General features: G+C 37.5%; 1 protein-coding gene across 3 annotated transcripts in view; it reads left to right on the plus strand.

The window, feature by feature from the left end:
* FRMD4A (FERM domain containing 4A) overlaps positions 1–24000 on the plus strand; it is a 352592-nt gene that overhangs the window by 164090 nt on the left and 164502 nt on the right. For all 3 annotated transcript variants that reach the window (XM_027838551.1, XM_027838548.1, XM_027838550.1), the window contains exon 4: positions 13812–13904. In XM_027838551.1, coding sequence (XP_027694352.1) covers positions 13812–13904 — 93 coding nt within the window. The remainder of the gene's footprint in view (positions 1–13811; positions 13905–24000) is intronic.

Raw genomic sequence — 24000 nt, forward strand, 5'->3', positions numbered from 1 at the left:
CTCACAGCTTACATTGACAGTATGACTTAAAACATGATCCAGAAACTTAATTTATAACTAATGTTATAATCTTCTGGGAAATAGATACTTAACTAAACACAGGGCAGGAGTTTGCTGGGCTATGTATTTTATATTTCATCTGAACTCTTCTCTGTCTCCCTCAAAGTCAAATATCTTCTGGTACATTAGACCAGGAACCCGGCCAGACTCCTCTTATTGTTAGTGGTTCTATTCTCAAATGCAGATGCTCCCCTTACCGCCGGTGAGCTCCACTCATTAAACCCAGGCGCACTGGGACTCACAAGGACTTCCGAGTCTGGACATATTCGCATCAAGAATGATTTTCAGTCCACCTAATCAGGAAAGGGAACACAAAGCAGAAAAGATACAAGCGTCTCTCACACCTCTTTCTCCTTGAGGGGGGAGGGGGGTGGGTTAGTGCCAAAGAGTATGGAAGAGGGAATAGTGAAAGCAAAGGACAGAGCTAAAAGCTGTTTGCTTTAGAGATGTCAGCTGATTCATCAGCTCCTCTAGATCAGCAGCCAATGAGAAGATCACTCGGTCATTTCAAAGTATTTATTGGGGCAGCTAGGTGGCACAGTGGATAGAGCACTGCCCCTGAAGACAGGAGGACCTGAGTTCAAATCCAACCTCAGACCAAACACTTGACACTAGCTGTGTGACCCTGGGCAAGTCACTTAATCCCAATTGCCTAAAAATAACTAAAAAAAAAAAAAGAATACAAAGTATTTTATGTCCTTCTGAACAGAGCCTGCACATGACTGGAAATGACCAGTAAGTTTGTCATCCTCAGAGAGGCCAAGTGCTGATTCACACATGTGAAAATCTGAAAGCAGGGCAAGAAATATCAGAATGTCCTCTATATGGACCTCATTATACCCAGAAGACCCTAGGGCTCACAGAAGGGGGAAAAAAAAGAGCATTGTATTATCGAAGATGTCCAGCACCTAAACCAAAATCTCTGTGGATTGTATGTAGAAGTTTAAAAGTTTGTTAAATAAATACATTGAATTTTTGTTCCTATTTATGATGGATCTAACTGTCTGACCTACTTTATAACCAAACAGAATCAGCATTATCTTGCCTCAGTTTAAAAACTATTTATTAGCCAAAGTAGTAACAACAGTATTTCCTAATTGTCTGCTCTGGTCTTAACGATGAATTTTGGTTTGGTTTGGTTTTTTTCCCTCCAAGTCTTGTTACAAAAGGACCTTGTGTGAATTCTCACCAATCAGTAGATGTGATAAAGAGAAAGCTATCAGGCATTTCTTGATGAAGAAAGGCCTCTCTTGCCTATGTTTACTTTTCCTACTATTCTCTCACTAATTTTTCCTCCATAACTATAACTATGCTGAAGGAAAGAAGCCTGAGGTGTCTCCAAATATGTATTGGATAATAGAAACCTTACCAGCTGTTTTCTTTACAAAAGAAAATAGTAGACATCAGTAGGAGGGCTAGAAGGTACATATAGGTCAAAACCTTGTTGCATAGGGAAGAAGAAATCATTGGAAATGAAGATTCTTCAAAATTGTTATGGGTTACTAAGGAATAGATCTGAGGGTACATAGGAACAAAAATATGAAATTTTTAAAAGTCCCTACTCCAATCATATTAGTACTTCTAGAGCAATGTATTTCCTTTTAAACATACACTTGTATACATGGCTGAAAAAATATGTAGAAGCTACAAAGATTCATTGAAAGTCACCTTGGGGAGATTATTTAACTCTTCATACTCTTTCTTTTTTGTGTGTGTTGTTCAGTTTCTGATAATATTGTCCTGAATGGGACAGAATGGCTTTTCCGGTGATAAGAAATTGAAGCGAAGACCTAGGCATCCCTTCTTCTTTATTCTAAGATGTAGTTCCAACTCATAGAGTCCACAGTGGAGTCCAACTGTGTTTCCTAAGGCTCCTGAAATAAGAAAGTTATTCTCTGGTATTATAATAGCAGCCTTCTGTTAATCCCCAAAGAAAATAGAGCATTTGTAATACCCTCCCCCATAGGCTTTCCAAAGTTCAAAGCTGTTGCTCCTGGTCTTCTTTCTGTTAAGGTTTCTCAGTTTGGGGAATGACATGAGAAACAATTTATCTAAATGTTTTTTGTGACTGGCATCCTTCTAGGTAGCAACTATTGAAAATAAATTCCTAGTGTTCAGAATAGCTCATTTTTCCTCTTCTCCCAGAAGTATAGTACTTTTCATATTCAGAATTGCTCTTCCTCTCCCCCCCCCCAAATGCCACTCTTACTAGAGTCTAAGAGATGTTGCTTCTGGTGTTATTTCCCCTTATTATAATACCATTGGCATAAATTAGCATAGTTCTACAAATGCCTTTTTCAGGTTTTGGTGAGCATATTCCTCTAATGCTAACCTGGACCTTGATTCTTTGGCATTCCTATGACTTTCTGCAGCCTCTTGAAATCTGGCAGCTCTTTCTTGATTGTCCCTACCATCTTGTCTCTCCCCCCAACCCCCATATTCCTTGGTGTAAAAAAAAAGTGTGGAAATTGTAAGACTATATATTTCTATTAGTTATTTCAGGTTGTAGAGGTTCATCTGTTGTTAACTCACATCTTTATGTTTTCTTGAAAATTTTAAACCTTTAGCTACCATCACAAGTATAAGTTAAGGAAGGAATTTAATTTTCATTTGAGCATGTTCTTTCATTCTAAAAAACTATATACTTAAGTCTTGATCTGGTCTCTTATTCTCTTTTCTTTCCACCCAACTTCCTCCCTCTTACGGCTAAATATTTTAGTGCTTATTAGGTGCTATAACAGAATATGTTCAGGGCAAGGGGAAGAGAAATTCCAATAAAATAATTTAATTACTCATTAGTAGTTCATGTCATGAGAGACCTGCCAGTGTTAACCACTCCTCTTAGATATTTCTCTGTCCCAGGCCAGCTGTCTACACATTTCCTTTCTTCCTTCTCTTAGCAATGCCACCCCCTTCTTTCTCTGGCTCACATATCCTGTAGAATGGGCTCCAGGGCTGTCATTTTTCCCTGTCTTTGCTTTCTCTAAGGCAAACACATACCTCTATTTCTTCTGAGATAAGCACATAGCCCTCCTATGAATTTTCTCCCAATTTTACTACTAGCATCTATAGGGAAATAAATATACAAGGGTTTCCAAAATAACAAAGAAAAGTGTATTATTGCGATAAAAGTGCTTTGTAAACATGAAGGTAGTGTGTAGGCATAGATCTTTCTTAGTTCCCCCAGTTTTCTTATTCCCCAATTTCTTATCTATGAAGTTAGTCCCCTCAAAGTTTTTCTAGGCTGAATGTTAGACTAAACCCTAGGCGAGTAGTTTGCCAAGGTTAGTAGGGTTCTTAGCTCCTTTTAGAATCTGTTTCCTTATCTTATTTTTCAATGTGAGGACCATATGTAAATAAGGCAGTCCCCTGTCTGGCCCCAAATATTTCTCCCATGTAGTTCAGACTTTTCTGCCATGACTTTCCAACTTTTTTCTTTATATTTTCTGGTGGTTTTGATGGCCCCACTATCTTAAAGGTCCTGCTTTTGCCTTTATCTCCCTAGAAACAAAAGGAACTTTTCTATCAGGGCCTTCCTACTTGTGACTTTGCAGGAAATCTCTTTCACTACAGGCACACACTTGGGGCACTTAATCTTAGTAAAATAACCATAGTAGGAAACTTTTATTGATGGCAAAATAAACAAGTTCAACAAGTTACTTTTTCTGCCATGTAGTTTCAAGGAAAGGAAAAAGCAAAGTTGCCAGTTCTAACTTTTCAAAATCTACTGTTTCTCAGATTCTCAGGTACACGTTCAAGTTTCTAGATCTCTGAGCTAATCAAGGTTTTGAGAAGGCTGGCACTTGGTGTCCCGCTGTTCTTTAAGTGGGGATTCTTAACCATTTTTGTATTCTGCACCCTTTTGTCAGTTTGGTGAAGCCTGTGGAATCCTTCTCAGAATAATATCTTTAAATACATGCAATAAAATACATAGAGTTACAAAGGAAACCACTTATATTGAAATATAGTTACCAATTTTTTTTAAGTTTACAAATCCCTGTTCAGAACTCCTGATTTAAAGGCTTATTTTGTTCCAGAAGTCTTCAGTAGGTGGAAGAATGCCCTCATAATCCCTTTCCTCTTTACTTGGAAAAGATTGTAGATGAGAGATAAAATACTGAGCTCCTCATCTCCACTCTTACATGCTTATATTCTAATGTAAGGAAATACTGTACAATGTTATTAGTACAAGGGAGCAGTCCAAGAAAAGTGCTACAGGAACCTTGAGGAGGGAGTGTCTCCTTTTTTTTTCTTTTTTTCCTCCTCCTTTCTTTCCTCTCTCCCTTCCTCCCTTCTTTCTTTTCTCCCTTCCTTCCTCCCACCTTCCCTCCCTTCATTTCCTTCTTTCTTCTGTCCTTTCCTTCTTTCTTTTTAGTTTTCTTATCTTGCCCAGGCTGGAGGTCATTCCTGGGCCCAATCCCTCATGAACTGATCAGAAACTGTTCCGGTTCACACCTCCAGAGGGAGCCTGGTGACCTCCCCTTTCCAAGGGGCTCACCATGTTGGTACCAACTTTGAAAGGTGTATGCCCTAATGCTCTGAACTTCAGAGTTCAAGCCATGGGTCAGCCTCATTAAGTCCTCCCAGTAGCAGGAATTGTAGACATGCAGTATCATGCCTGGTTAGTTTTGGGGTATCCCACATTCAACTGAAAGCTTCAAAGAATGCTTTGTGGAGAAAATGGTGAATAGCTTCCAAAGGACAGGACGGACTTCAGGCAATGCTAAAACTAATTGCTACAAGTTTATACATACATATATGTGTACATGTATATTTAAACAAATCTGTCTTCATACAGATATGCATATTGATTCATTTATCCATTTATCCTCATTAAAGAAGAGTAGGAAAACCAGAAAAAGGGAAATTTGAGGGTCAGAGACCACTTAGAAAAACATATACAAAGTGATGCCCATGTCATTTAATGTAATATGTACCCACTTAAAAATTCTCCGTAGTGTGAATTATGATCCCAGGAGACCCCAGTCTGTTCCCCAGTAGCTTGCGTTGTCAATTATGTATGCGCCTTTGGGGGGAATTTCTCAAGCATGGCTCATTGATTGAACTGAGCTTCCCAAGCTATGACAGCTAATCTTGAGGGCATATGTGGAGCATTCTGCACTGATTCAGGTGCCTCCTTATTATTTAAGCATGGGTTGAAATAAAGCTATTATTCTTTCAAATCATTCAGTGCTATGAAGCAATCCAAAGCTTCCTCATCTTGAGTCCAGACTGGCCCGTTAGAAAGCAGTACAATGAGGCAGAAAATTAAAATTGTATTTACATGATTGGTGATGCACTGCTTTAATAAGGAAACAGTCAAGAAACATTTTTGAGTGCCTACTACGTGCAAGATATCATTCTAGATGCTAAACAATGAAGGCATGAACCCTGCCTTCATGAAGCTCATTATTTAACATGTGAGGTAGGTTGTTGTTCAGTCATTTTTCAGTCATGAACAACTCTTCATAACCCCATTTTGGGGTTTTCTTGGCAAAGAAACTGGAGTGATTTGTCTTTTCCTTCTCTAGCTCGTTTTACAGATGAGGAAATTGAGGCAAACAGGGTTAAGTGACTTGCCCAGGGTCACACAGTTAGCAAGTTTCTGAGGTCAGATTTGAACTCTGAAAGATGAATCTTCCTGACTCCAGGCCTAGCTTTCTATCCACTGAGCCACCTAGCTGTAGACATAGAAAGGTAACAAGACAGTCTATGATAAGTGCATCAGCATGTTGTAGAGAAAGTACTGAATTTAGTGCTAATAGAGATCCAGATTTGAATTCAGGCTCCCATACTTACTTATTTGTCCTGGGCAAGTCACTTAACTTCTCTGAACCTCAGTTTCTTATTCTGTAAAATAGGGAGAATAAAACATGTTCTAATGGATATTAAGAGGAAAAATGCTTTGTAACCCTAAGAATGATATACAAATGTAAGTTATCATTAGAAATGCCAAATAATAAATACCTACTGTGGGACCTAAATGATTTGAAAAGAAGGACAAAAGAGGAAGAATAGTAATTGTAGACTTGAATGTTCAGGAAATGTTTCCCAGAGAAAATGGGGAGGGTTCTCCTAGCAGAGGTATGCTAAGTAAATGGAACAAGCTTTGTTTGAAAACAAAGAGATGGGAATGTGCTTCTTTAAAGGCTTATGAGTGGTCTGCTCCCTCTGACCAGAAAGTTCAGATGCTTTCTGCTTTTCTTTAGAGTCACAAAGGAATCCTAGAGGTTCTTTTACCCAAGGAAATGATGCCTAGTGGTGTAGTGTTACAAGAATTTACCTAGCCTTCTTATTTCTTCTCCTATTCCCTACAATGTATAGAGCAAATGACAAAATAGCCAAGAATATAAGAAGTGTTTTAAATGTGTGTGTGTGTGTGTGTGTGTGTGTGTGTGTGTGTGTGTGATATTTCTACATGTGTATGAAGGGTCCTTAGGACTGGGACAAAATGCTTCAAAATTCCTTGGGTGAAAAACATATTATAAATATTTATTTATGCAGTATAATATATTCTATGAGCTTTTTTGAGCAGTGGAATTTCTTTTCTTGCACAAATGGTGCTTTTGGATGAAAGTTTTCAAAATAGTGCCTGAAACCACTAGCATGTTTTTGATTAATTTCATTTCTCCACACTAAACAACTCCTGCCTGAATGGTTTTACTAGTAATTTTTTTTTCTTATCCTCTTTCTATAATTCTTCTTTCATTCCTTTTTTCCATTCTTAGTAAGCATTTTCTGATAAAATGGTTCATTGGATTTAAAGCTAGAAAGAACCTTAAAGATCATGTAGCCCAATCCCCTCATTTTACATGAGGGGAAACTGAGGCACAGAGGTGTAAGGTAACTTCCCCAAGGTCATACAAAACCAGGATGTTCCGCATAGATTTTTTTTTTAAGTCCACAAATATTTCCACCAATCCTTCATATGCTTGTATCGTAAAAATGATCTATCCATCTCAGGGGACGGCAGTAACCTGAGGCCATACAGTGCAGTGGGTTATATTTGCTGAGTAGTAGCTTTACTAATTAAAATAAGAGAGAATACAAGAGATTGCCCCAGGCACAAGTCCCACTTAGGGCATACCTTAGCTTCCCTGAAAATCAGACCACTGGGAAATCTATACCAATCTATACCATAGGGCTCTCCCTTGCTGCTATCTGATGCTAGTCATTCCTGAAATAGTTATTCCTTGCACACTGTGGGATGGTTAGGGGCATGGTACCCCCAAAATCTGGAACATCCATGTAAAATTTTTTGGCTCTCCCTTTATGCCAGAAAAGAAATCTGAATTATCATAGTATTAACAGATAAAATATGTTATTATACAATACTATACATATATTTTATGCATTTCTGAGTTTCTAAACTTTTTCTGTGTCCTCGTGTGTGGTCTGAGGCTTCCACAAAACTCCCCCAAAAAATCCCATTTAATTTCTTATGCTGACCTGTGATATATCAAAACTGCAATGGGGAAAGTCGAGATATGGAAGTAAGTGTACTAACTCAAAGTATTGAGTTTCTGATTCTCCTGGTAGGCTTCCTAGTTTCAGAGACTTCCTTAACTACCTGCTTCCCTTTCATGCTAGTTGTATTGGACTCTGTCATTAGTACTAATGCTGAGAATCCTGCTTCTAGCACACTTTCCTTCTTTCACTTTGCCCTCTCTGCCAACAAGGCATTAAGACTTAGTGTGTCTTTTCTAGCAGCTAACTTGTAAAGGAGAAAGTTTATACCTTCAGAAATAATACACAAGTCTAAAAGTAATCAGAAGAGAATAAGCTTTTAAAAATACACACACATATATATATATATACATGTATATACATATATCTATATACACATGTTCACATGTATTTCAACACACGTGTATATGTGTATGTAGATAACTATTTCAATATAGTTGGTTTCCTTTGTATTCCTACGCATTTTTCTTTATGCATTAAAAAAAATTCTGAAAATGAGTCCATAATCTTTAACAGACTATCAAAGGGGTCAATGGCATTAAAAAAGTTAAGAACCCCTCATCAAAATTGTGGTTCTATTCTCACTGTCAACCAGTCAGGGAGCCTCCAAGTCATTGCAGGTTTTAGAATACTCTATCTACCTATTCTTGGTGGAATCTCTGGCTAACTAAGAGAGAAAAAAGGACACATCATATCAGATACTATTTTATTTTTCCTCTCATGTAGCTCATGTCCAAAATTCACAAAAGATACTGCTTCTTTTTTTTTTTTTTTGGAGAGAACTGCTAAGTTTTCTCTCCCATTGGATAATAAACTAAGATGGAATAGGTATAGAGAATTATTTTCTTCAGTATTCCATGGACCTGTACAGTGGTATGCATAGCCTACAATGGTACAGATTGCAACCCATCTATGCCTTGTTGTCTTGTATGATTTGTGTCCATTTTGTCCCATAAATCCTTCACAAAAAAATCTACCCCAGACTAGTAGGGGCCTACACCTATAATCTCTGCTACTAGGGAAAACTAAGGCTGATAGATCCATTGGGTTCTAGAATGCTGAGCTACAGCCAACTGAGTCTCCATACTGTGTAGCACTAACATGGTAAGCCCCTGAGAGCAGAGGACCACCAGAGTGCTTAAGAAGGGGTAAAGCAGTCCAGGTCAAGAAACAGAGCAGGTTAGATCTTCCCTATCAGTCAGCATTGAGATTGGGCTCATGAGTGCTGAACTTTCAACTTGGGTGAGAGAGGGAAAGCCATTCTCAAAACAAAAGAAAATGAAAAAATAAACCTCATATATATCCAATGAACTATAGGGCCTTTTCTGGGTCTTTTAATATTTTGCATGTACCGATGAGGTACTTGGACTGTCCATCTATTATTTCTTGATCTCTCTATGATTATATATTTCCTGAATGATCTCTTTTATACCACTTTTTTTTTCATTCAAGTCATTGGTTTTATACACATACATATGTATATGTATGTGTGTATATATAAGTATAGGGGTTATAAATAGCCTTCAGAATATTACATATATGGCACACACACATACATATATATGGTAGGGGTATATATAGATACATGTGCATTTATGTATGTATGTATAGATGTGTATGTGTATACACACATTGTCTTTTGCATAACTCAGTTTTGGAAGATTGTGGTGTTCTAAGATTCACAGACAGCATCACGTTGGCTTTAAAAATATGGCACATTCATTCACTTATTAAGTATCTGCTGTTTGTTGGCATTGTACTGGTCACTGAGGATATGAAGACAAACAATGTTGCCTCTACCCTCGGGAGCTTCTTTTATATTGGTGGGAACAGTATATGCACAGATGGATAAATGCAAATGCGCCATCCTCAGTTGCTTCTCACACAGAGAAGCTTCTTTATCTCTAAGAGTACTTTGGAGACCTAAGATAGTTACAGTTTGCCATTTTCTATGAGAAGTCTACAACATATTGGTAGTCCAACTGTCATCCTGAAAAGAAATAGATGTGATGGTTGAAGAGAAATGAAGGTAATAAGAAAGAATATGAAGAGAACTTTTTTTCTGCTAATATAGTTTAATTCTTATAAAGAAACATTTTAAAGAGAATTTCTTGGTTCTGTGAAGAGACTGAAGAGATTTTGCTGTCATGCTAGAAAGGAACCTGTCATATCTGGAGAGAGATTAGGAGAGGACAGAAATGGATATAATTTATATTTATACCCTTATATTGAAAACAAGGATTCTAGAGAGAGTTTGGCTGCTATCTAGAAAAACTGAATGGAGGGACCATGTTTCAGAAACGAGGATAAGTCAAAAGGAATGATAGTGATTAGATGTGATTCTGGATGTGATCTTTTTCCATAGCTAAAATTCTGTTTTTTAAAAAAGTATGTCCATTATTATTTCTTTTTCTTTTTTTTTCTTTTTTTTTCTTTTTTTTTCTTTTATTTTTAGGCAATTGGGGTTAAGTGACTTGCCCAGGGTCACACAGCAAGTAAGTGTCAAGTGTTTGGTCTGAGGTAGGATTTGAACTCAGGTCCTTCTGACTTCAGAGCCAGTGCTCTATCCACTGTGCCACCTAGCTGCCACTTTATTTTTCTGTTAATAAATAGTACTATAGCCAGTAACTCTAATATCAGATTAGGGGGCTTGATATATATGGAGAGAGGTGAGCAATTGCTTCTGGGAAAATCTGTTTCTCTAGTTTATTAAATAAGTAATATTTGGATAGTGTATAAAGTGTTTTGGAAACCTTAGAAGTATAAATGCTAGTTAGTAGAAAACTGGGAAGGTGACTCAGAGATAATTGATTTACTAAAGAAAAGGAAGTAGCAATTCTAGTAGTTAATAGAGAAATATCCAAATATACTCCTGGGTTATGTTAGAATATGGAATGAATATGATGCATCAAGTAGCGGGCAAAGAGGTGAACACCTCATAAGCATATGTGCAACCATGTTGCACAAAATATACACAAATTGAATATAAAAAGGGGAAAGACAAACAACTTTAGGAATCAAGAAAGCCTCATGTAAGAAGTAGTACTTGAGGATTTTTTCCCCATTTCGTTCCTTTAAATTTTCTTTTTATTGTGAATTCAGCAATTGTGAACAAATATAAACATTCCATTATACAAAAAAAAAACTCAAAATGGAATTATATATGAAACTATGAACTTCTGCATATCATATTTATCATGGAAGCTACAAAACTACCCTGTTTATATTTCCTTATCACCCTTTTGTTCTTTTCTGTTCACTTTTTGTTGTTTCATTGATGTCCTTTTTTTCTTTTTTTTTTTTGCATCTCTATCACTACCCCCTAACTACCCCCCCATAAAACCTTTCCTTTAAGAAGTAAGTATAAGCAAGCAAAAATAATTCAACCTGTTGACTCTGTCTGAAAATGCACGTCTTGTTCTGCACATCTAGTCCATCACCTTTCTAAGGGATAGGTGACATGCTGCTTTGTTGATCTTCTCAAGTCATGATTGGTTGCTACATTGGTCAAAGTCTTATATTCCTTCAGAATTGTTTCTCTTTGCATTATTGTGGTCATCATGCAAATTTTCCCCTTGGTTTTATTTATTTAACTCTGCATCAGTGCATACAAATCTTTTCAGGTTTCTCTGAATTTTTCATATTTATCATTTCTTACAGTGCAATAATATTCCTTTATATTCATATACCACAATTTGTTCAGCCATTCTCTTATTGACAGATACCCACTTTCTTTCCAAATTTCTTGCTACAGCAGAAAATGTTGCTCTTAGTATTTTTTATTCATATGGTTCCTTTTCCCTTTCCCTATGTATTTGACCTTTTTAGAGGTTATGTCTAGCAGTGGTATCAACAACGTAGTGATATAGGGGGAAGGGATTTAGTTCCATATTGCTTTCCTAAATGGTTGGGGTATTTCACAGCACCACCAACAGTGAATGCGAGAGTAGAGTTATCTTGCCCACTCACTCCAACATTTGCCATTTTCATATTTTGTCATCCTTGCCAATCTGATTGGTAAGGAGTATAAACCAGAGAGGTTCTTAAATTTGAGTTTCACTTACTATTAGTGAGTTGGAGCATTTTTCATATAGTTTCTTTATTTGAAACCTCTTCACATCTTTTGATTATGTATTGAGAAATAACTTTTACATATTTAATTATATTAGCTAACTATGTGTTTTAGATATTAGACCTTTATCAGAGAAATTTACTGCAAAGATTTTTCCCCCCCAGAAACTGTTTCCCATCAAATTCTAACTTCATTGATTATGCATGGTTGTTGAGTTGAGCCATGAAGGAAACCAGGAAATCTAAGAAACCATGGTGAAGAGGGAATGCATTCCAGGATATTGAGGGGTAGCCTGTGCAGAGGCACAGAGGTAGATGATGGAATGTCATATCTGTAGAATTTAAAATGCATGAAGAGTACAAAAAGCATGGAAAGATAGAATGGAGCTAGGTTTTGAGACTTAAATGCCAAAGAGAAAAGTTATTTTATCCTCTGCTTCAGTTACCTCATCTGAAAAATAATAATAATAGCATAGGATAATAATAGCACCTACCTCCCAAGGTGGTTCGCATAGTAAGCACTGTAAAAACATTATCATCATCATCATCATCATTATCCTAGAAGCAATAGGTAGTCAATAGAATTTTTTGAGTAGTGACATGGTAAGACCTATCTTTTAGGAATATCTATTTGGCTCTGTTCTGTTGAGTTCTATTGAGGACTGACTGAAGATAGAAGATACTTAAGACAAGAAGATTAATTAGAAAGCTATTGCAACAATCCAATTGAGAGGTAATAAGATCCTGACCTAGGTTAGTGGTCAGGTGGATGGAAAAAAAAGAATGGATTGAGACATGTGAAGGCAGAAACAACAAGATTCGGCAGCTGAATTAAGAGGAGAGTAACAGTGAAGCATCAAAGATTATTTCAAACTTTTATGGAAGGAAGTATTTGGAGATTGTTGAAAGCTTTATGCAATTTCCAAATTTATTCCAGCTGGTACTCTTCCCATTGAATTTTGAGCCCAGCTTGATGAACTATCCAACTGTATGCCATAGTCTAGGCAATAGGAACTCCTTATTCATTAAGTGTTTCCTTTGTAGATTCTTAGGATGATCTTATTTGATTGACTGTGGATCTCATTAAGGAGGTTGTGTAGTACTCTGAGCACTGATGATATCAGCATAATGTCATCCACAAATAGGAATCTCACCAACTAAAGGCCTTCTTCTTCCATTGGGGTATTGCACAAAACAACCACTGTGATGTTGGTGAACACCTTTCTCTGTTTTATGCTTTGTTGAGTAATGATAATCAGAAGATACAATAATAATATAAATTCACATTTATACAGATGATAGATCAACATAGAAAATAGAAATAGTCTCATCTCCTCCATTTCCTGTTTTTTGTTTTCCACTTTCATAAATATACTTGGGATAATGTAATTTAGCTGACTCTCCAATTTTTAATTCTACTCCTTTCTACCATGTTATAAGGGGATGTTATGTACAATCTTCTACCACTCTGTAATGTTTTGCAAATGCTTGTTGTCTAAGCTTCCATTGCCTTTCCTTGGCTGCCATGTCTTCCTACTTTTCAAGGAGATCAAGTATTTAGTGTCATTGATGAATTTAAGCAAAGATCATAATCAACCCCTAAGTAGAAAAATAATAAGTATAAGATGAAAAAAGAGAATTATAACTTCATTATACTGTTCAATGGCTTTCTTTTGCCATTTTAAATGGAAATGTTGCTTTCTCTCCATCTTCTTCTATAGAGAAATTATGTGGATTGATGAAAGATCTATAAAGTGTTTTGAATTCCTAAGAAAAAGACATTAAAGAGTGTGGAGGGGGAAATTACAAGAGAAAAAGAAGACTTGTTAATAAATTATTTGAATGAAGTTAATTACTTCATTTGAATTTCAATGAAATCTTGGAAATAGAAACCAAATATAAATGGTCATTCTGTATCCTCATGTAATTGTTTTTTTCCTATTAGACTTCATATTTGCTATTTTCCAAGCTTTCTCAAAATACTGACCCTATGATATCACAGAAGAATGCCTACACAGAAGAATCCCTATGTCATTAAGCAAAACCTCCAGGCTTATCCTCATATTGCACATCTCAATTAGAGGTTTGGATGAGTTGTGCATGATATGAACACATGAACACACACATGCACACTCGCACACACACACACACACAGAGCCAAGAATCTTTGGAAATATCATAGACTTTCATTTTTTTTTCTCTGTTTTTCTCAGGGGACATTTAAACTGGCTTCAGCTAGATCGCAGAGTGTTGGAACATGACTTTCCCAAAAAGTCAGGACCTGTGGTTTTGTACTTTTGTGTCAGGTATGTACACAGGGTGTTCACATTCCTTCATGTATTTTCTTTCTTTCTTTTCTTTTTCTTTTTTTTTCTTTCTTTCTTTCTTTTTTTTTTTTGTGAGACAATTGGGGTTAAGTGACTTGCCCAGAGTCACACAGCTAGTAAGTGTTATGTGTCTGAGTTCAGATTTGAACTCAGGTCCTCCTGACTCCAGGGCTGGTGCTCTATCTAGGCACCACCTAGCTGCCCTACCTTCATGTATTTTCACAGAAGGTTTTGCAAAGCTGAGAGTGGTAAACATAAAAGTGTAATAAAGTTTCTTATTTCATAGTGAAAATGTCTATCTAATAAATGCTGCATATATTATATATGTCTATATACATATGCATGATATATACCTACAAACATTTATTTGCCTTTCTCTTAAAGTATCTGTGTCAGGGCAAAAGGGAGGGGGGTATAAGTATATTATTTAAATGAAGCTAATAACTGCATTTGAATTTCAATGCAATCATGGAATACAAACAAAGTCTATAACCCTTTCCAGTTGTAATGTAGAGCACAATAATGGGAACGTGAGTTAAATGAATCAAGATAAGAGTCATGATTTTATTACCAAACATGTTAAACCCTACTAATCTATTACAGTAACATATACACTTGAATCATTTCTCTATGAAATACATAGAAAAGTCAAGTTCTATACTATATAGCTCTAATGTTTCTTTTGTTGTGTCATATGTCCCCACATTGTGTTCCCTTGAACTTTTACCTTTGTGTTCCCAAATAAGAATATTCTTTCCATTGCTGTAACTAGCTAATTTATCCCCTAGGGAGAGAAAAAAAAATGCATGACAAAATATCAGAAACAATTGGAATTGTGTGTTTCATTAATCTTTTAGAAGAATGTTCATTGTGTGTTTGCAAAGAACTTTATTATGCATGATTAGTTAACTTTTGCAACAATCCCTTAAAATTGGACAGAATTATTGCTAACATTTTACAGAAAGCTTTGAGGTGTCAGAGAGAGGTCAAGTAACTTAAGCCAAAGTATAAATCAGTCAAAGTCAGAATTAGAACTCCTGGCTCCAACATCCCTGGTTTTTGGCTTAGCCCAATGAACCATTGCCCCTTTCTAAATACATACAACATAGAGTGATTAAGGACACTTTCAAGTTCTCCTGTCTCTTTTTTAAAATGCATGTTGAATTCAAATGCACAATAATTTTCAACCTCTACATTTTCCTAGTTCTTTTAAAATGTGTTAACACAGGTTCAAAAAGTGGAAATAAACAATTTGCATAACAATTCCCAACAGGAAAAAAAATTCGAATTCGGAACTCTAAAGAGTATGATCAGCAATGCAATTTTAGTTACAACCAGCCTGATGATACAAAAAGTACACAAAATGAGCTTGAATCAAAAGAGTACATACATAATAGGTTCATTTCACAAGGCGCAGTATGAATCCTTAACCCCAGCTAGTTAGGTACATTTAAGCTAAAATGTAGTGTCTTTTTGATTTGTTTAACAGCTGCATACATTTCAGAGTTAATCTTAACCATTTTCATCACTGATAGGAAAGATTTCAATATTATAATTCTGTCAGTGGTGCCTATGCTATCTCATATGGAGAGGTAACCACGTTATGCAGAAGGAGAGAAATTCTCCTGGGAAAATTCCATCCTCAGCTGACTTCAGCTGAGGCACAGAATTTGGATTTGAGGGGTTCGTTACCTGGGGAGAGTCAAGAGAATGAGAAGGCTTAGCACTTATTGAATCCCTCCCGGACATAAACCCTGCCCTGCCATACCCCTATCTACCCACTCCACAGATATTAACCAAGAGAAAGGAAAACATTTTGGTTGTTGCATTTAGAGACTCTTCCCCCCCCCCCCATCTTTCCCCTCAAGGGTCTGTTATCAACTTGGAGCTAGAAACTAATGGCTTGGTGGAAGCTTGAGGCACACTAAGATAGGTAGTGTAAATGTTTGTTCCTGAGGCCGTGCAAACTATTGAGAGCTGACTTCTCACTGGTAAAATAGACCATCCCAGAAGACAGTGCTAAAATAAAAGAACCAGCTAACAATTTTGGAGTAACTAGAGGTGAGGATTGTACAACTCTTTCCCACTGATTGTTTCCCACACTCTATCTATCTTGCAGTATGTTCACAGTAGGACCAGTAAAAAGCTGAACACCAACCCATTACCAGTTCTGAAAAGATATTTCAGAGTACACGTCTAGGGACACTAGACCAATAGAATGAGTGTTCTGTCCACCATCCCCGCCCCTACATCTTTACATGAACTGCTTGCTGTCTAGCCCCCTGATTTTTTTTAACTTAAGTATAGAATTTTATATGGTTCCCTATTAATTTCATCTTAGTCATTTCATCCTATCATTCTGGCATATTGAAGTAAGTCTTTTTAGATTTTTGACTCTGCCATCCAGTTCATTCTCTGTACTCCAAGCTTTGTGTCATTTTCAGGTTTAATAAGTTGGTCATCCACCTATTCATTTAAGGCATTGATAAAAGTGTTGAACAGCGAGGGCCGAGGAAAGTTCCCTGGCATATTCTCCGAGAGACCTTCCTTCCTACTGACATATAGTAATTAATTATTGTTGATTCATTCTGGAAAGAATCCCCAGCAAAACTGTTATGTTTTTCCAATGCTGACTACATGCTGTATTCTTTATATAGGGGCAGGTATAATATGTCATTTTTATGAAGATTCCAGACCTTGGAATCTGTTTGAATCCAGAAAAAATTCCTCTTCATCTAGGATGTTTCCCAGTCTGTGGCACCTGACCTTCCTTATCAGGGAAGCTGGTGGAGTCCATTCCATTTAACACAAATATCTATAGCCTCAGCTGAGCCATCCATTAAACATGCATGTCTTAAAAGCAGTTTGACTCTAGAGAGTCTCGTAATGTCATTTCTGCATTGGTTTAAAAAGCTATATCTATATAACAGATCCATGCTCAGTTCAGGTGGTGAGTAGCTTTTCCTTTGCCTTAGTGAGAAGAGAAAATTAAATCACCCTCATAAAAGAGGAAAGTGGAAAAGATCAAATGCCTTAAGCCAAGCTTTGGAAGCTCATAGAATGTAAATATTCCCACATGTTCTATATTGGATACCATCCCAAGATGGCTTTTTATTTGGCATATGTATACTCTTTCACAAAAACACATTCTTAAGACATGTATGAGAGATAGAACAGAATTTTCACGCCTATTCAACAGATTAGGAAGCGAAGATGCCAAAAGGTTAAGTAATTTGAGTAAAGGAATGAGTCCCTAAACACCTGAAATTCAAACTCCCTTTCTAGACTTTAAAACCAGATTGTGCCTTTCTGACCAAGTTACCTTCTGAGTATATCCATAGCCAGTGACCACTGTTGAGTTTCTTCATTTCTGCAAAATGAAGGGATTGAATCAGGTGACTGCTTAAGTTTCATCTAGTCCTAAATTTCTTTGTCCATGAAAAACAGTGTCTAGAATCTAGGTTTTCATTGACTTTTCTGGATACTCTTTCTTTGGGCAGAGAGCCCAAAGGTGCTCCCCTCTCAAATCCATTTTCCACACAGCTGCTAAAATGCTATTCTGAAAGTATAAGCCTGACCATGTCACTTCCCTGCTGGAAAAGTCGCCTCCAGTGACTTCCTCATGCTCCTCGGATAAAATGCAATCTTGAGTGGGAGTGGGAGTGGGGTTGGGGGTGGGGGAGAGCATTCACAATCTTCATGCCCTTCATGTAGTCCACATTCCAAACCAACAGACCTGTTTATTGCTCCTTGTTCACAATATTCCATCTCCCATCTCTTGGCCCTTGCCAAGGCTTTTCTCTAAGCATGGAATCCATCCTCTCCTCTCTTTTGCCTCTTGGAATCCCTGGCTTCCATTTTTCTTTTTAATTTATAAAATAAAACAAGCATTTCCATAACATAGTACAATAAAATAAAAAAAAGACTGCACATGAAACTGCAAATCTACTGTGTACAACTTGCTGTTCCTTTCAAATATACAATAAAATTATCAGGTAAATTTCTTTTTCTTTCTTCCCTTTCCCCCACCTCCCAGAGATGGCTGCTATTAGGCCCAAATAGGTATATATATGTAGTTGTCCCCTCCTATATGAGGTCTCATCCCCCAGCTGATAGCATCTATTCCCCATACTTACACACACACACACACACACACACACACACACACACACACAGTATACATGTCTAAGTACATGTTTTTTCCCTACAGAATGAAATCTCCTTGAGGACAGTGACTGATTTGGTTTTTTATTTCTATCCCCAATAACTAGCACAGTGCCTTGGATAAGGCACAATGCCTCAGATTATTGGTAAGATAACAGAAGTGTTCTCCCAAAGTCCTTACGGTAATTATTACTTCAAAAGAGACATGAGAACTATTAATGGAAAGTGACACATAAGAGCTTATCACCAGCTCTGCTTCTTATGAAGAGTGGCTGAGGAAAGTAAACTTCAGGTCAAGGAATTAAGACCTTGTAGTTTTAATTCAAGCTCTGGCCCTGATATTCTCCCTTCCTAGCCTGAACTTCATTTAAAAAAGGTGTATCTTTGATTTGAAAATGAGGATCAGTAAAGCATCAAAACACGTTTTAAGTGGAAAGGGCAGAGGACTTGGGAAAGGCCTGAGGCTCATCCTCCAGATGTAAGAAAGTAAGAGTCCTTTTAAAAATAGAGAACCTCACTAGAAGGGAAGAACTCAGAGCCTTAACCATGGGGAAGACAAATGCTCTGAGAAACTGAGGGGCACATAAAATATAGAAAATATTCATTTACTAACCCAGGGATGCTAGGTCATTAGGAACGAAGGTTAAATTTTATATTTTTTGACTCAAGTACAAACAAGAAACTTGGGATTTTTCAGTATAGAGAACTTATCTTAGTAAGAGCTTACTATGAGCTAGGTACTACTGAGCATATAAAGAAAGTTATATAAAGAAAGTAAAAAGCAATCCCTGCCCTCACAAAGCTTACAAAGGTACCAACATATAAATCACTAGCTATACGTAAGCTATATCCAGAGTAAATGGAAGGTAATTAGCATTTAGAGGGACAGGTAACAATCTCCCTGAAGAAGGTGAGATTTGAGGTAAGTCTTGGGAAATTAGAAGGTGGAGGTGAGGGGGAAGAGGTGAGGGGGCAAAGTATTAGGAGTTGGCACATTGAGTTCAAGGAAGGGCAAGTAGACCTGTGTTGTAGCTAGATTGTAAAAGGTTGAGAGGTGAGGGGGGAGGGGAAGAGATAGGTTGGAAATAAGAAGACTAGAGAGGTAGGAAGGAAGCATCTTATGAAAAGCTTTAAATGTGAAGTTCATATTTGATCCTGGAGGTAATGGGGAGCCCCTGGAGCAGAGGGATGACATGCTCAGACTTACACTGAAGCAATATAGGGAGGTGATGACACTTATACTTTAGAAAAAACAGCAAGGTGGCCCAGTGGATAGAGCACTGGGCCTAGAGTCAGGAAGACCTGAATTCAAATCCAGCCTCAGACAATTCCTAGCTGTGTGACCTTGAGCAAGTCACTTGATTTCCTTTTGCCTCATTTCCTCAACTGTAAAATAGGGATGATGTAGCATCGACTTTGTAGGGTTGTTGTGAAGATCAAATGAGATAATAATTGTAAAGCACAGTGCCTGGCACATATGCCCTATATAAATGCTAGCTTTATTGTTGTTACTTAAAATGGCCTTAGCAGCTGAGTGGAGGATGTATCCAAAAGGAGAAAAAAATGAGGCCAGAAGACAAATTTTTGTTGTTGCTGTTTAGCCGTTTTCAGTCATGTCCGACTCTTTGTGACCCAATTTGGGGTTTTCTTGGCAAAGTTATTGGAGTGGTCTGCCATTTCCTTCTTCAGTGAAGACAAATTAGAATGCTGCTATTGAAGACAGATAAGCTGTAGCCCAGGCAAGAAGTAAAAGAAATGGAAGGCCTAACCTAAGGTGATGGCTGTGTGGGTAGAGAGAAGGGAATGTGCATGATGGGTGCTATGGAGGTAAAAACCACGAGATCTGACAACAAATTACATATGTTGGGTGAGCAAGAATGAGAAGTGAATGATGACAGTGAGTTTGTGAGCTTGGGTTATTGGGAGGTTTGCCATGCCCTTCATAGAAATAACAAAATTCAAAAAAAGGGATGGTTTGGGGAAAAAATAATGAGTTCAGTTTTGGACATGTTGAACATGAGATGCTTAGAGGACATCTATTTCAAAATGTCTAAAACGTTGTTGGTGATAAATGAGTTAACTCAGCAGAGATCCTGGGGCTGGACATACAGATCTGGGAATCATTTGCATAGAGATAAGTGAAATGCTAGGAGCTGAAGCAATCACCAGGTAAAATAGTATAGAGCCAAATGAGAAGAGGGACCAGGAGAGTCCAAGGAGGGCATCTGTAGTTGGTGAGTGTATCATGGATAAAGGACTAGCAAAAGAAATGGAGAAAGAATGGTTAGACAGAGAGGAGAACCAGGATAGAGCAGTGTTAGCCTACAGAGAAGAAAGTGTCCCCAAGTTGGTGATCAACAGTGTCAAATTCTGTAGAGAGATCAAGAAGAATGAGGACTGAAAAAAGGCCGCTAGATTTGGAAGTTAAGAGATCATTGGTAACTTTGGAGGCAGCGCTCTCAGGTGAATGATAGCACCATGGATACTAGAGATACTGTCCTTTACATTATTCAAGAATATCATAGGATTATAGATTTGAAGCTGGGAGAGATTTTAGGAGTCATCTAATCCAACCCCCTCATTCTATAGATGCAGATACTGAACTAAAAAGAAAATTATAGGACTATGCCAGGGTTACCTGGTTCCAAGGACTTGTCTTTGACCCAGGTCCTCTGATTCCAAAGCCAGTGCCTCACAGGGCCTCCTCACAATGTGTAGGAATAAAGTTAGAAATGAGGTCAGAGAAAGAGTAAATGGAATGGAAGAAGCAAGAATTTTCTAAAGGTAGTGCAGATTATCCACAAAACCTGTTCCATCTGGGGCTCTGGCACCCAAATTTGATTATTTTGTCTGCCAACAAGGAATGATATTTAGACATTTCCCCGCCCCCTCCCCTCATGCTATACCATGTCTTACTCTTCTGCAAAATGGGACAAACCACATAGACAGGATAGAAAGGCTAGAATAGATGGAGTGAGGGAGGCTGCTTTAGAGATATGTAAACAAGTAAGAGACAGGGTGAGAAGTCACTCTGTCCCTTACTTATTTGTACATTTCATACTCTTCTTCCTCTTGCCCCTCATCATTATTATTTTGCATTCATGCCTAAATTCACAAAACCAAGAAAGTGTCAGAAAGATATTAAGACAAACTGTATTAACATTTAAAGGAATGGTTAGTGAACTTCTCAAAAGGAAAGCACTGATCTTTATCTTTTTCCCCCACTATAGCTTTTTAAAAAAACCCAACAACCTTCTGGTTTTTGCTGTTAGGCTTTCCTCTACACTCTTTCTGACCTTATCAGTCTTTCTCATTGATAAGTGCCTAGATTATTCAGCATCCCAACCAAATAGCATTCAGGTATCCATCTTTATTTGGTACTGTGTTGGATAATGGGCAAGACTGTCTAGTTATTAATAATTATAATTAGTGCAATCTAATTTGCAAAGCATCTTTTACATTATCTCATTTGACTTTTGCAGCCATCCATTGATGTAGGTTAGGTAAGCATTATTACCATTTGGAAAATGAAGAAACTGAGGCACAGAAAGACTACATTACTTGTCTATGGGCAGATAACTAGTTAGTAGCAGATAAAAGCCCAAATCTGAATTCTAATACCCTGTTCTTTCCTCTTGATCACATAATTTCCCTTTATATTTTTTAATTGGACCTGTGTTTTCATTGAATAATAAGCATTTACTTAAGTCCTTACCCTATGACAGGTGGTATAGGGGTAAAATTGTTGGATTTGGTATCATAGAATGAATGAGTTAAATTCCTAAATTTGCTACTTCCTTCCTTGGGCAAGTCATTTAATCTCTCTGGGTCTCAGTTTCCTCATCTGTAAAATAAGAAGTTTGGACTAGGTAAACTCTAAAGTCCCCTTATGCTATAAATCTAGGTGCTCCTGAGAGATTTTTTTTTTTTGTCTTGGGTGGACCTGTGATTTTATTGATGTAAAAAATTCCTGGTATGAAAACTCCCTCTACCAGTGCAGATGCAAAATTGTTTTAAAATTTACAGCCTTTTAGAGAGCCTGGGACACTGTGAGGTTAGGTCACTGGCCCAGAGTGACATAGCCAGGATTTATCAGTGGCAGGACTTAAACCCAGGTCTTCCCAATTCTGAATCCAATTCCCTATCCATTGTGGCATACTACCTCTCACTGGGAGATAATATAACAAGAAAGAAAGAGAGGAAGGAAGGAAAGAAAGAAGGAAGAAAGGAAGGGAGTCCCTATCCATAAAGAGAGATTCGACTCTAATTTAGGATATCAAAAAATATACTTAGGAAAAAATGGGAGAACAATAAATATGCATCATATCAACAACTACAAAAATAACATGGTCTAAATTACAACTTAAGTTGAAGTCAGAGTCCCTATCCATTTCTGTCTTCAGTCTCATTTCCCTCCTATAAAACCGTGTCCCTGCTAGGAAATCAGTGAATGTTCTTTGAATGAAGATGAAACACCTTCCTCTCAGGGTTTATAATATGACACACTATAATGGAAAGTGCAAAACATGCGCAGTAAACAATGTACAACAGTTAGTTTATGACACAAATTAGACAGATAAATGACACTAGCTTTGCAGAAATACTCCAGCAACTCCTGAGTGACAGCTAGGTTATAGAGTTGATTGGCAGAATTCTAGTACCATTCAAGGAATTCATGGGTCCAAAGTTTAAAGATAAGCTTAAGAAACTGTCCAAAAGAAAATGGACGTAATCAACCATAGGAATCCATGGGAATTTTTCAGTTCAAATTTCGGGCTCAGGAGGATTCCTACAGCTTTGGTTCCATTCCTTTTAACTATTTAGCCCAGCTCAGTGCCACTATAGCCCTGGCAATCTACCCAGCATGTCAGGAAAATAAATAGAGACTAAGTTAAATCTCCTTAAATCCAGCTTTTCATAAACAGTGACCTGAAGTAAGCAATTGAAGAAAACAAAGAAAGAGAAGCAATAAAGCTTGATCTGAAAGGAGTGGATTTTTATAATCACTGTTGTGAAAGACTGGAGTTTTTCTCTCCTGACTAATATGACACTTAACTATCTTTTGTTACTTAGGAGTAGCAGTGACTGTGCATATCCTGAAGTGTGGCTACTTACTATGACCTACTACCATATTAATTTGACCCTGGACATATGTTTTCAGTTAAGATTTAGTGCTGTTGAAATTTTAAATAGTTTAGGTGTTCAGTTGCAAAAGCTTACCGAGATTGCTATTCCAGATCTCATTATTCTTATTCATTCCTCCTAATGCCTCTCTCTCCTTCCCTCTCCATCCCAGCCTCTCTCTTTTTCCCTTCCTTTCCCACTCTCTCCTTTCTTCCCCTCTCCTGCCTCTCTCTCCCTCCCCCTCCCCCTCTGCTCCCTCTCCCTCTTCTTCCCCCTACCTCATCTTCTTTCTTCCTCTTTTTCCCCTTTCCTTTCCATCTCTTCCCTTCTCTCCCACTGCCCTTCCTTCCTAATATTCACCACAAAGCAGGCAATCAAAATGTACCATTTCTGTTTGTTACAAAGTAAACTGTTCATTAGCATATTTAATTAGCCCTTGGAATATAGACTCAATGAATTGCAAGTGACAAAGTCTGGTGATGAGTGTGAGGTACAGAAGGAAGGATAAGAGGAAACCAGTTGGGATCATAGTTAGCTGGATGCCCTCAAATGCCATTGTTAAACCTGGACAGTGTTAAATCCCTTCTAGCAATTTCTTCTAGCAGATTCTCCTGGAAGAAAAAGAAAATCACATTCTCTCACACTTCAGAAAATCCTGTTTGAGTTCTGAAATGCTCAGCTTTAAGAACAATCACATAACTCCTCTGTACATTGTGGGGGAGGGGAAGGAGGGCAGATTTCTTCAAGGCAAATGAATTTTGTCCCTGGCGCTGGCAATTTAGGTGGA

The sequence above is a fragment of the Vombatus ursinus genome, unplaced genomic scaffold, assembly GCF_900497805.2.
Source record: "Vombatus ursinus unplaced genomic scaffold, bare-nosed wombat genome assembly UNPS02014830.1, whole genome shotgun sequence".
Taxonomy (NCBI): Eukaryota; Metazoa; Chordata; class Mammalia; order Diprotodontia; family Vombatidae; genus Vombatus; species Vombatus ursinus.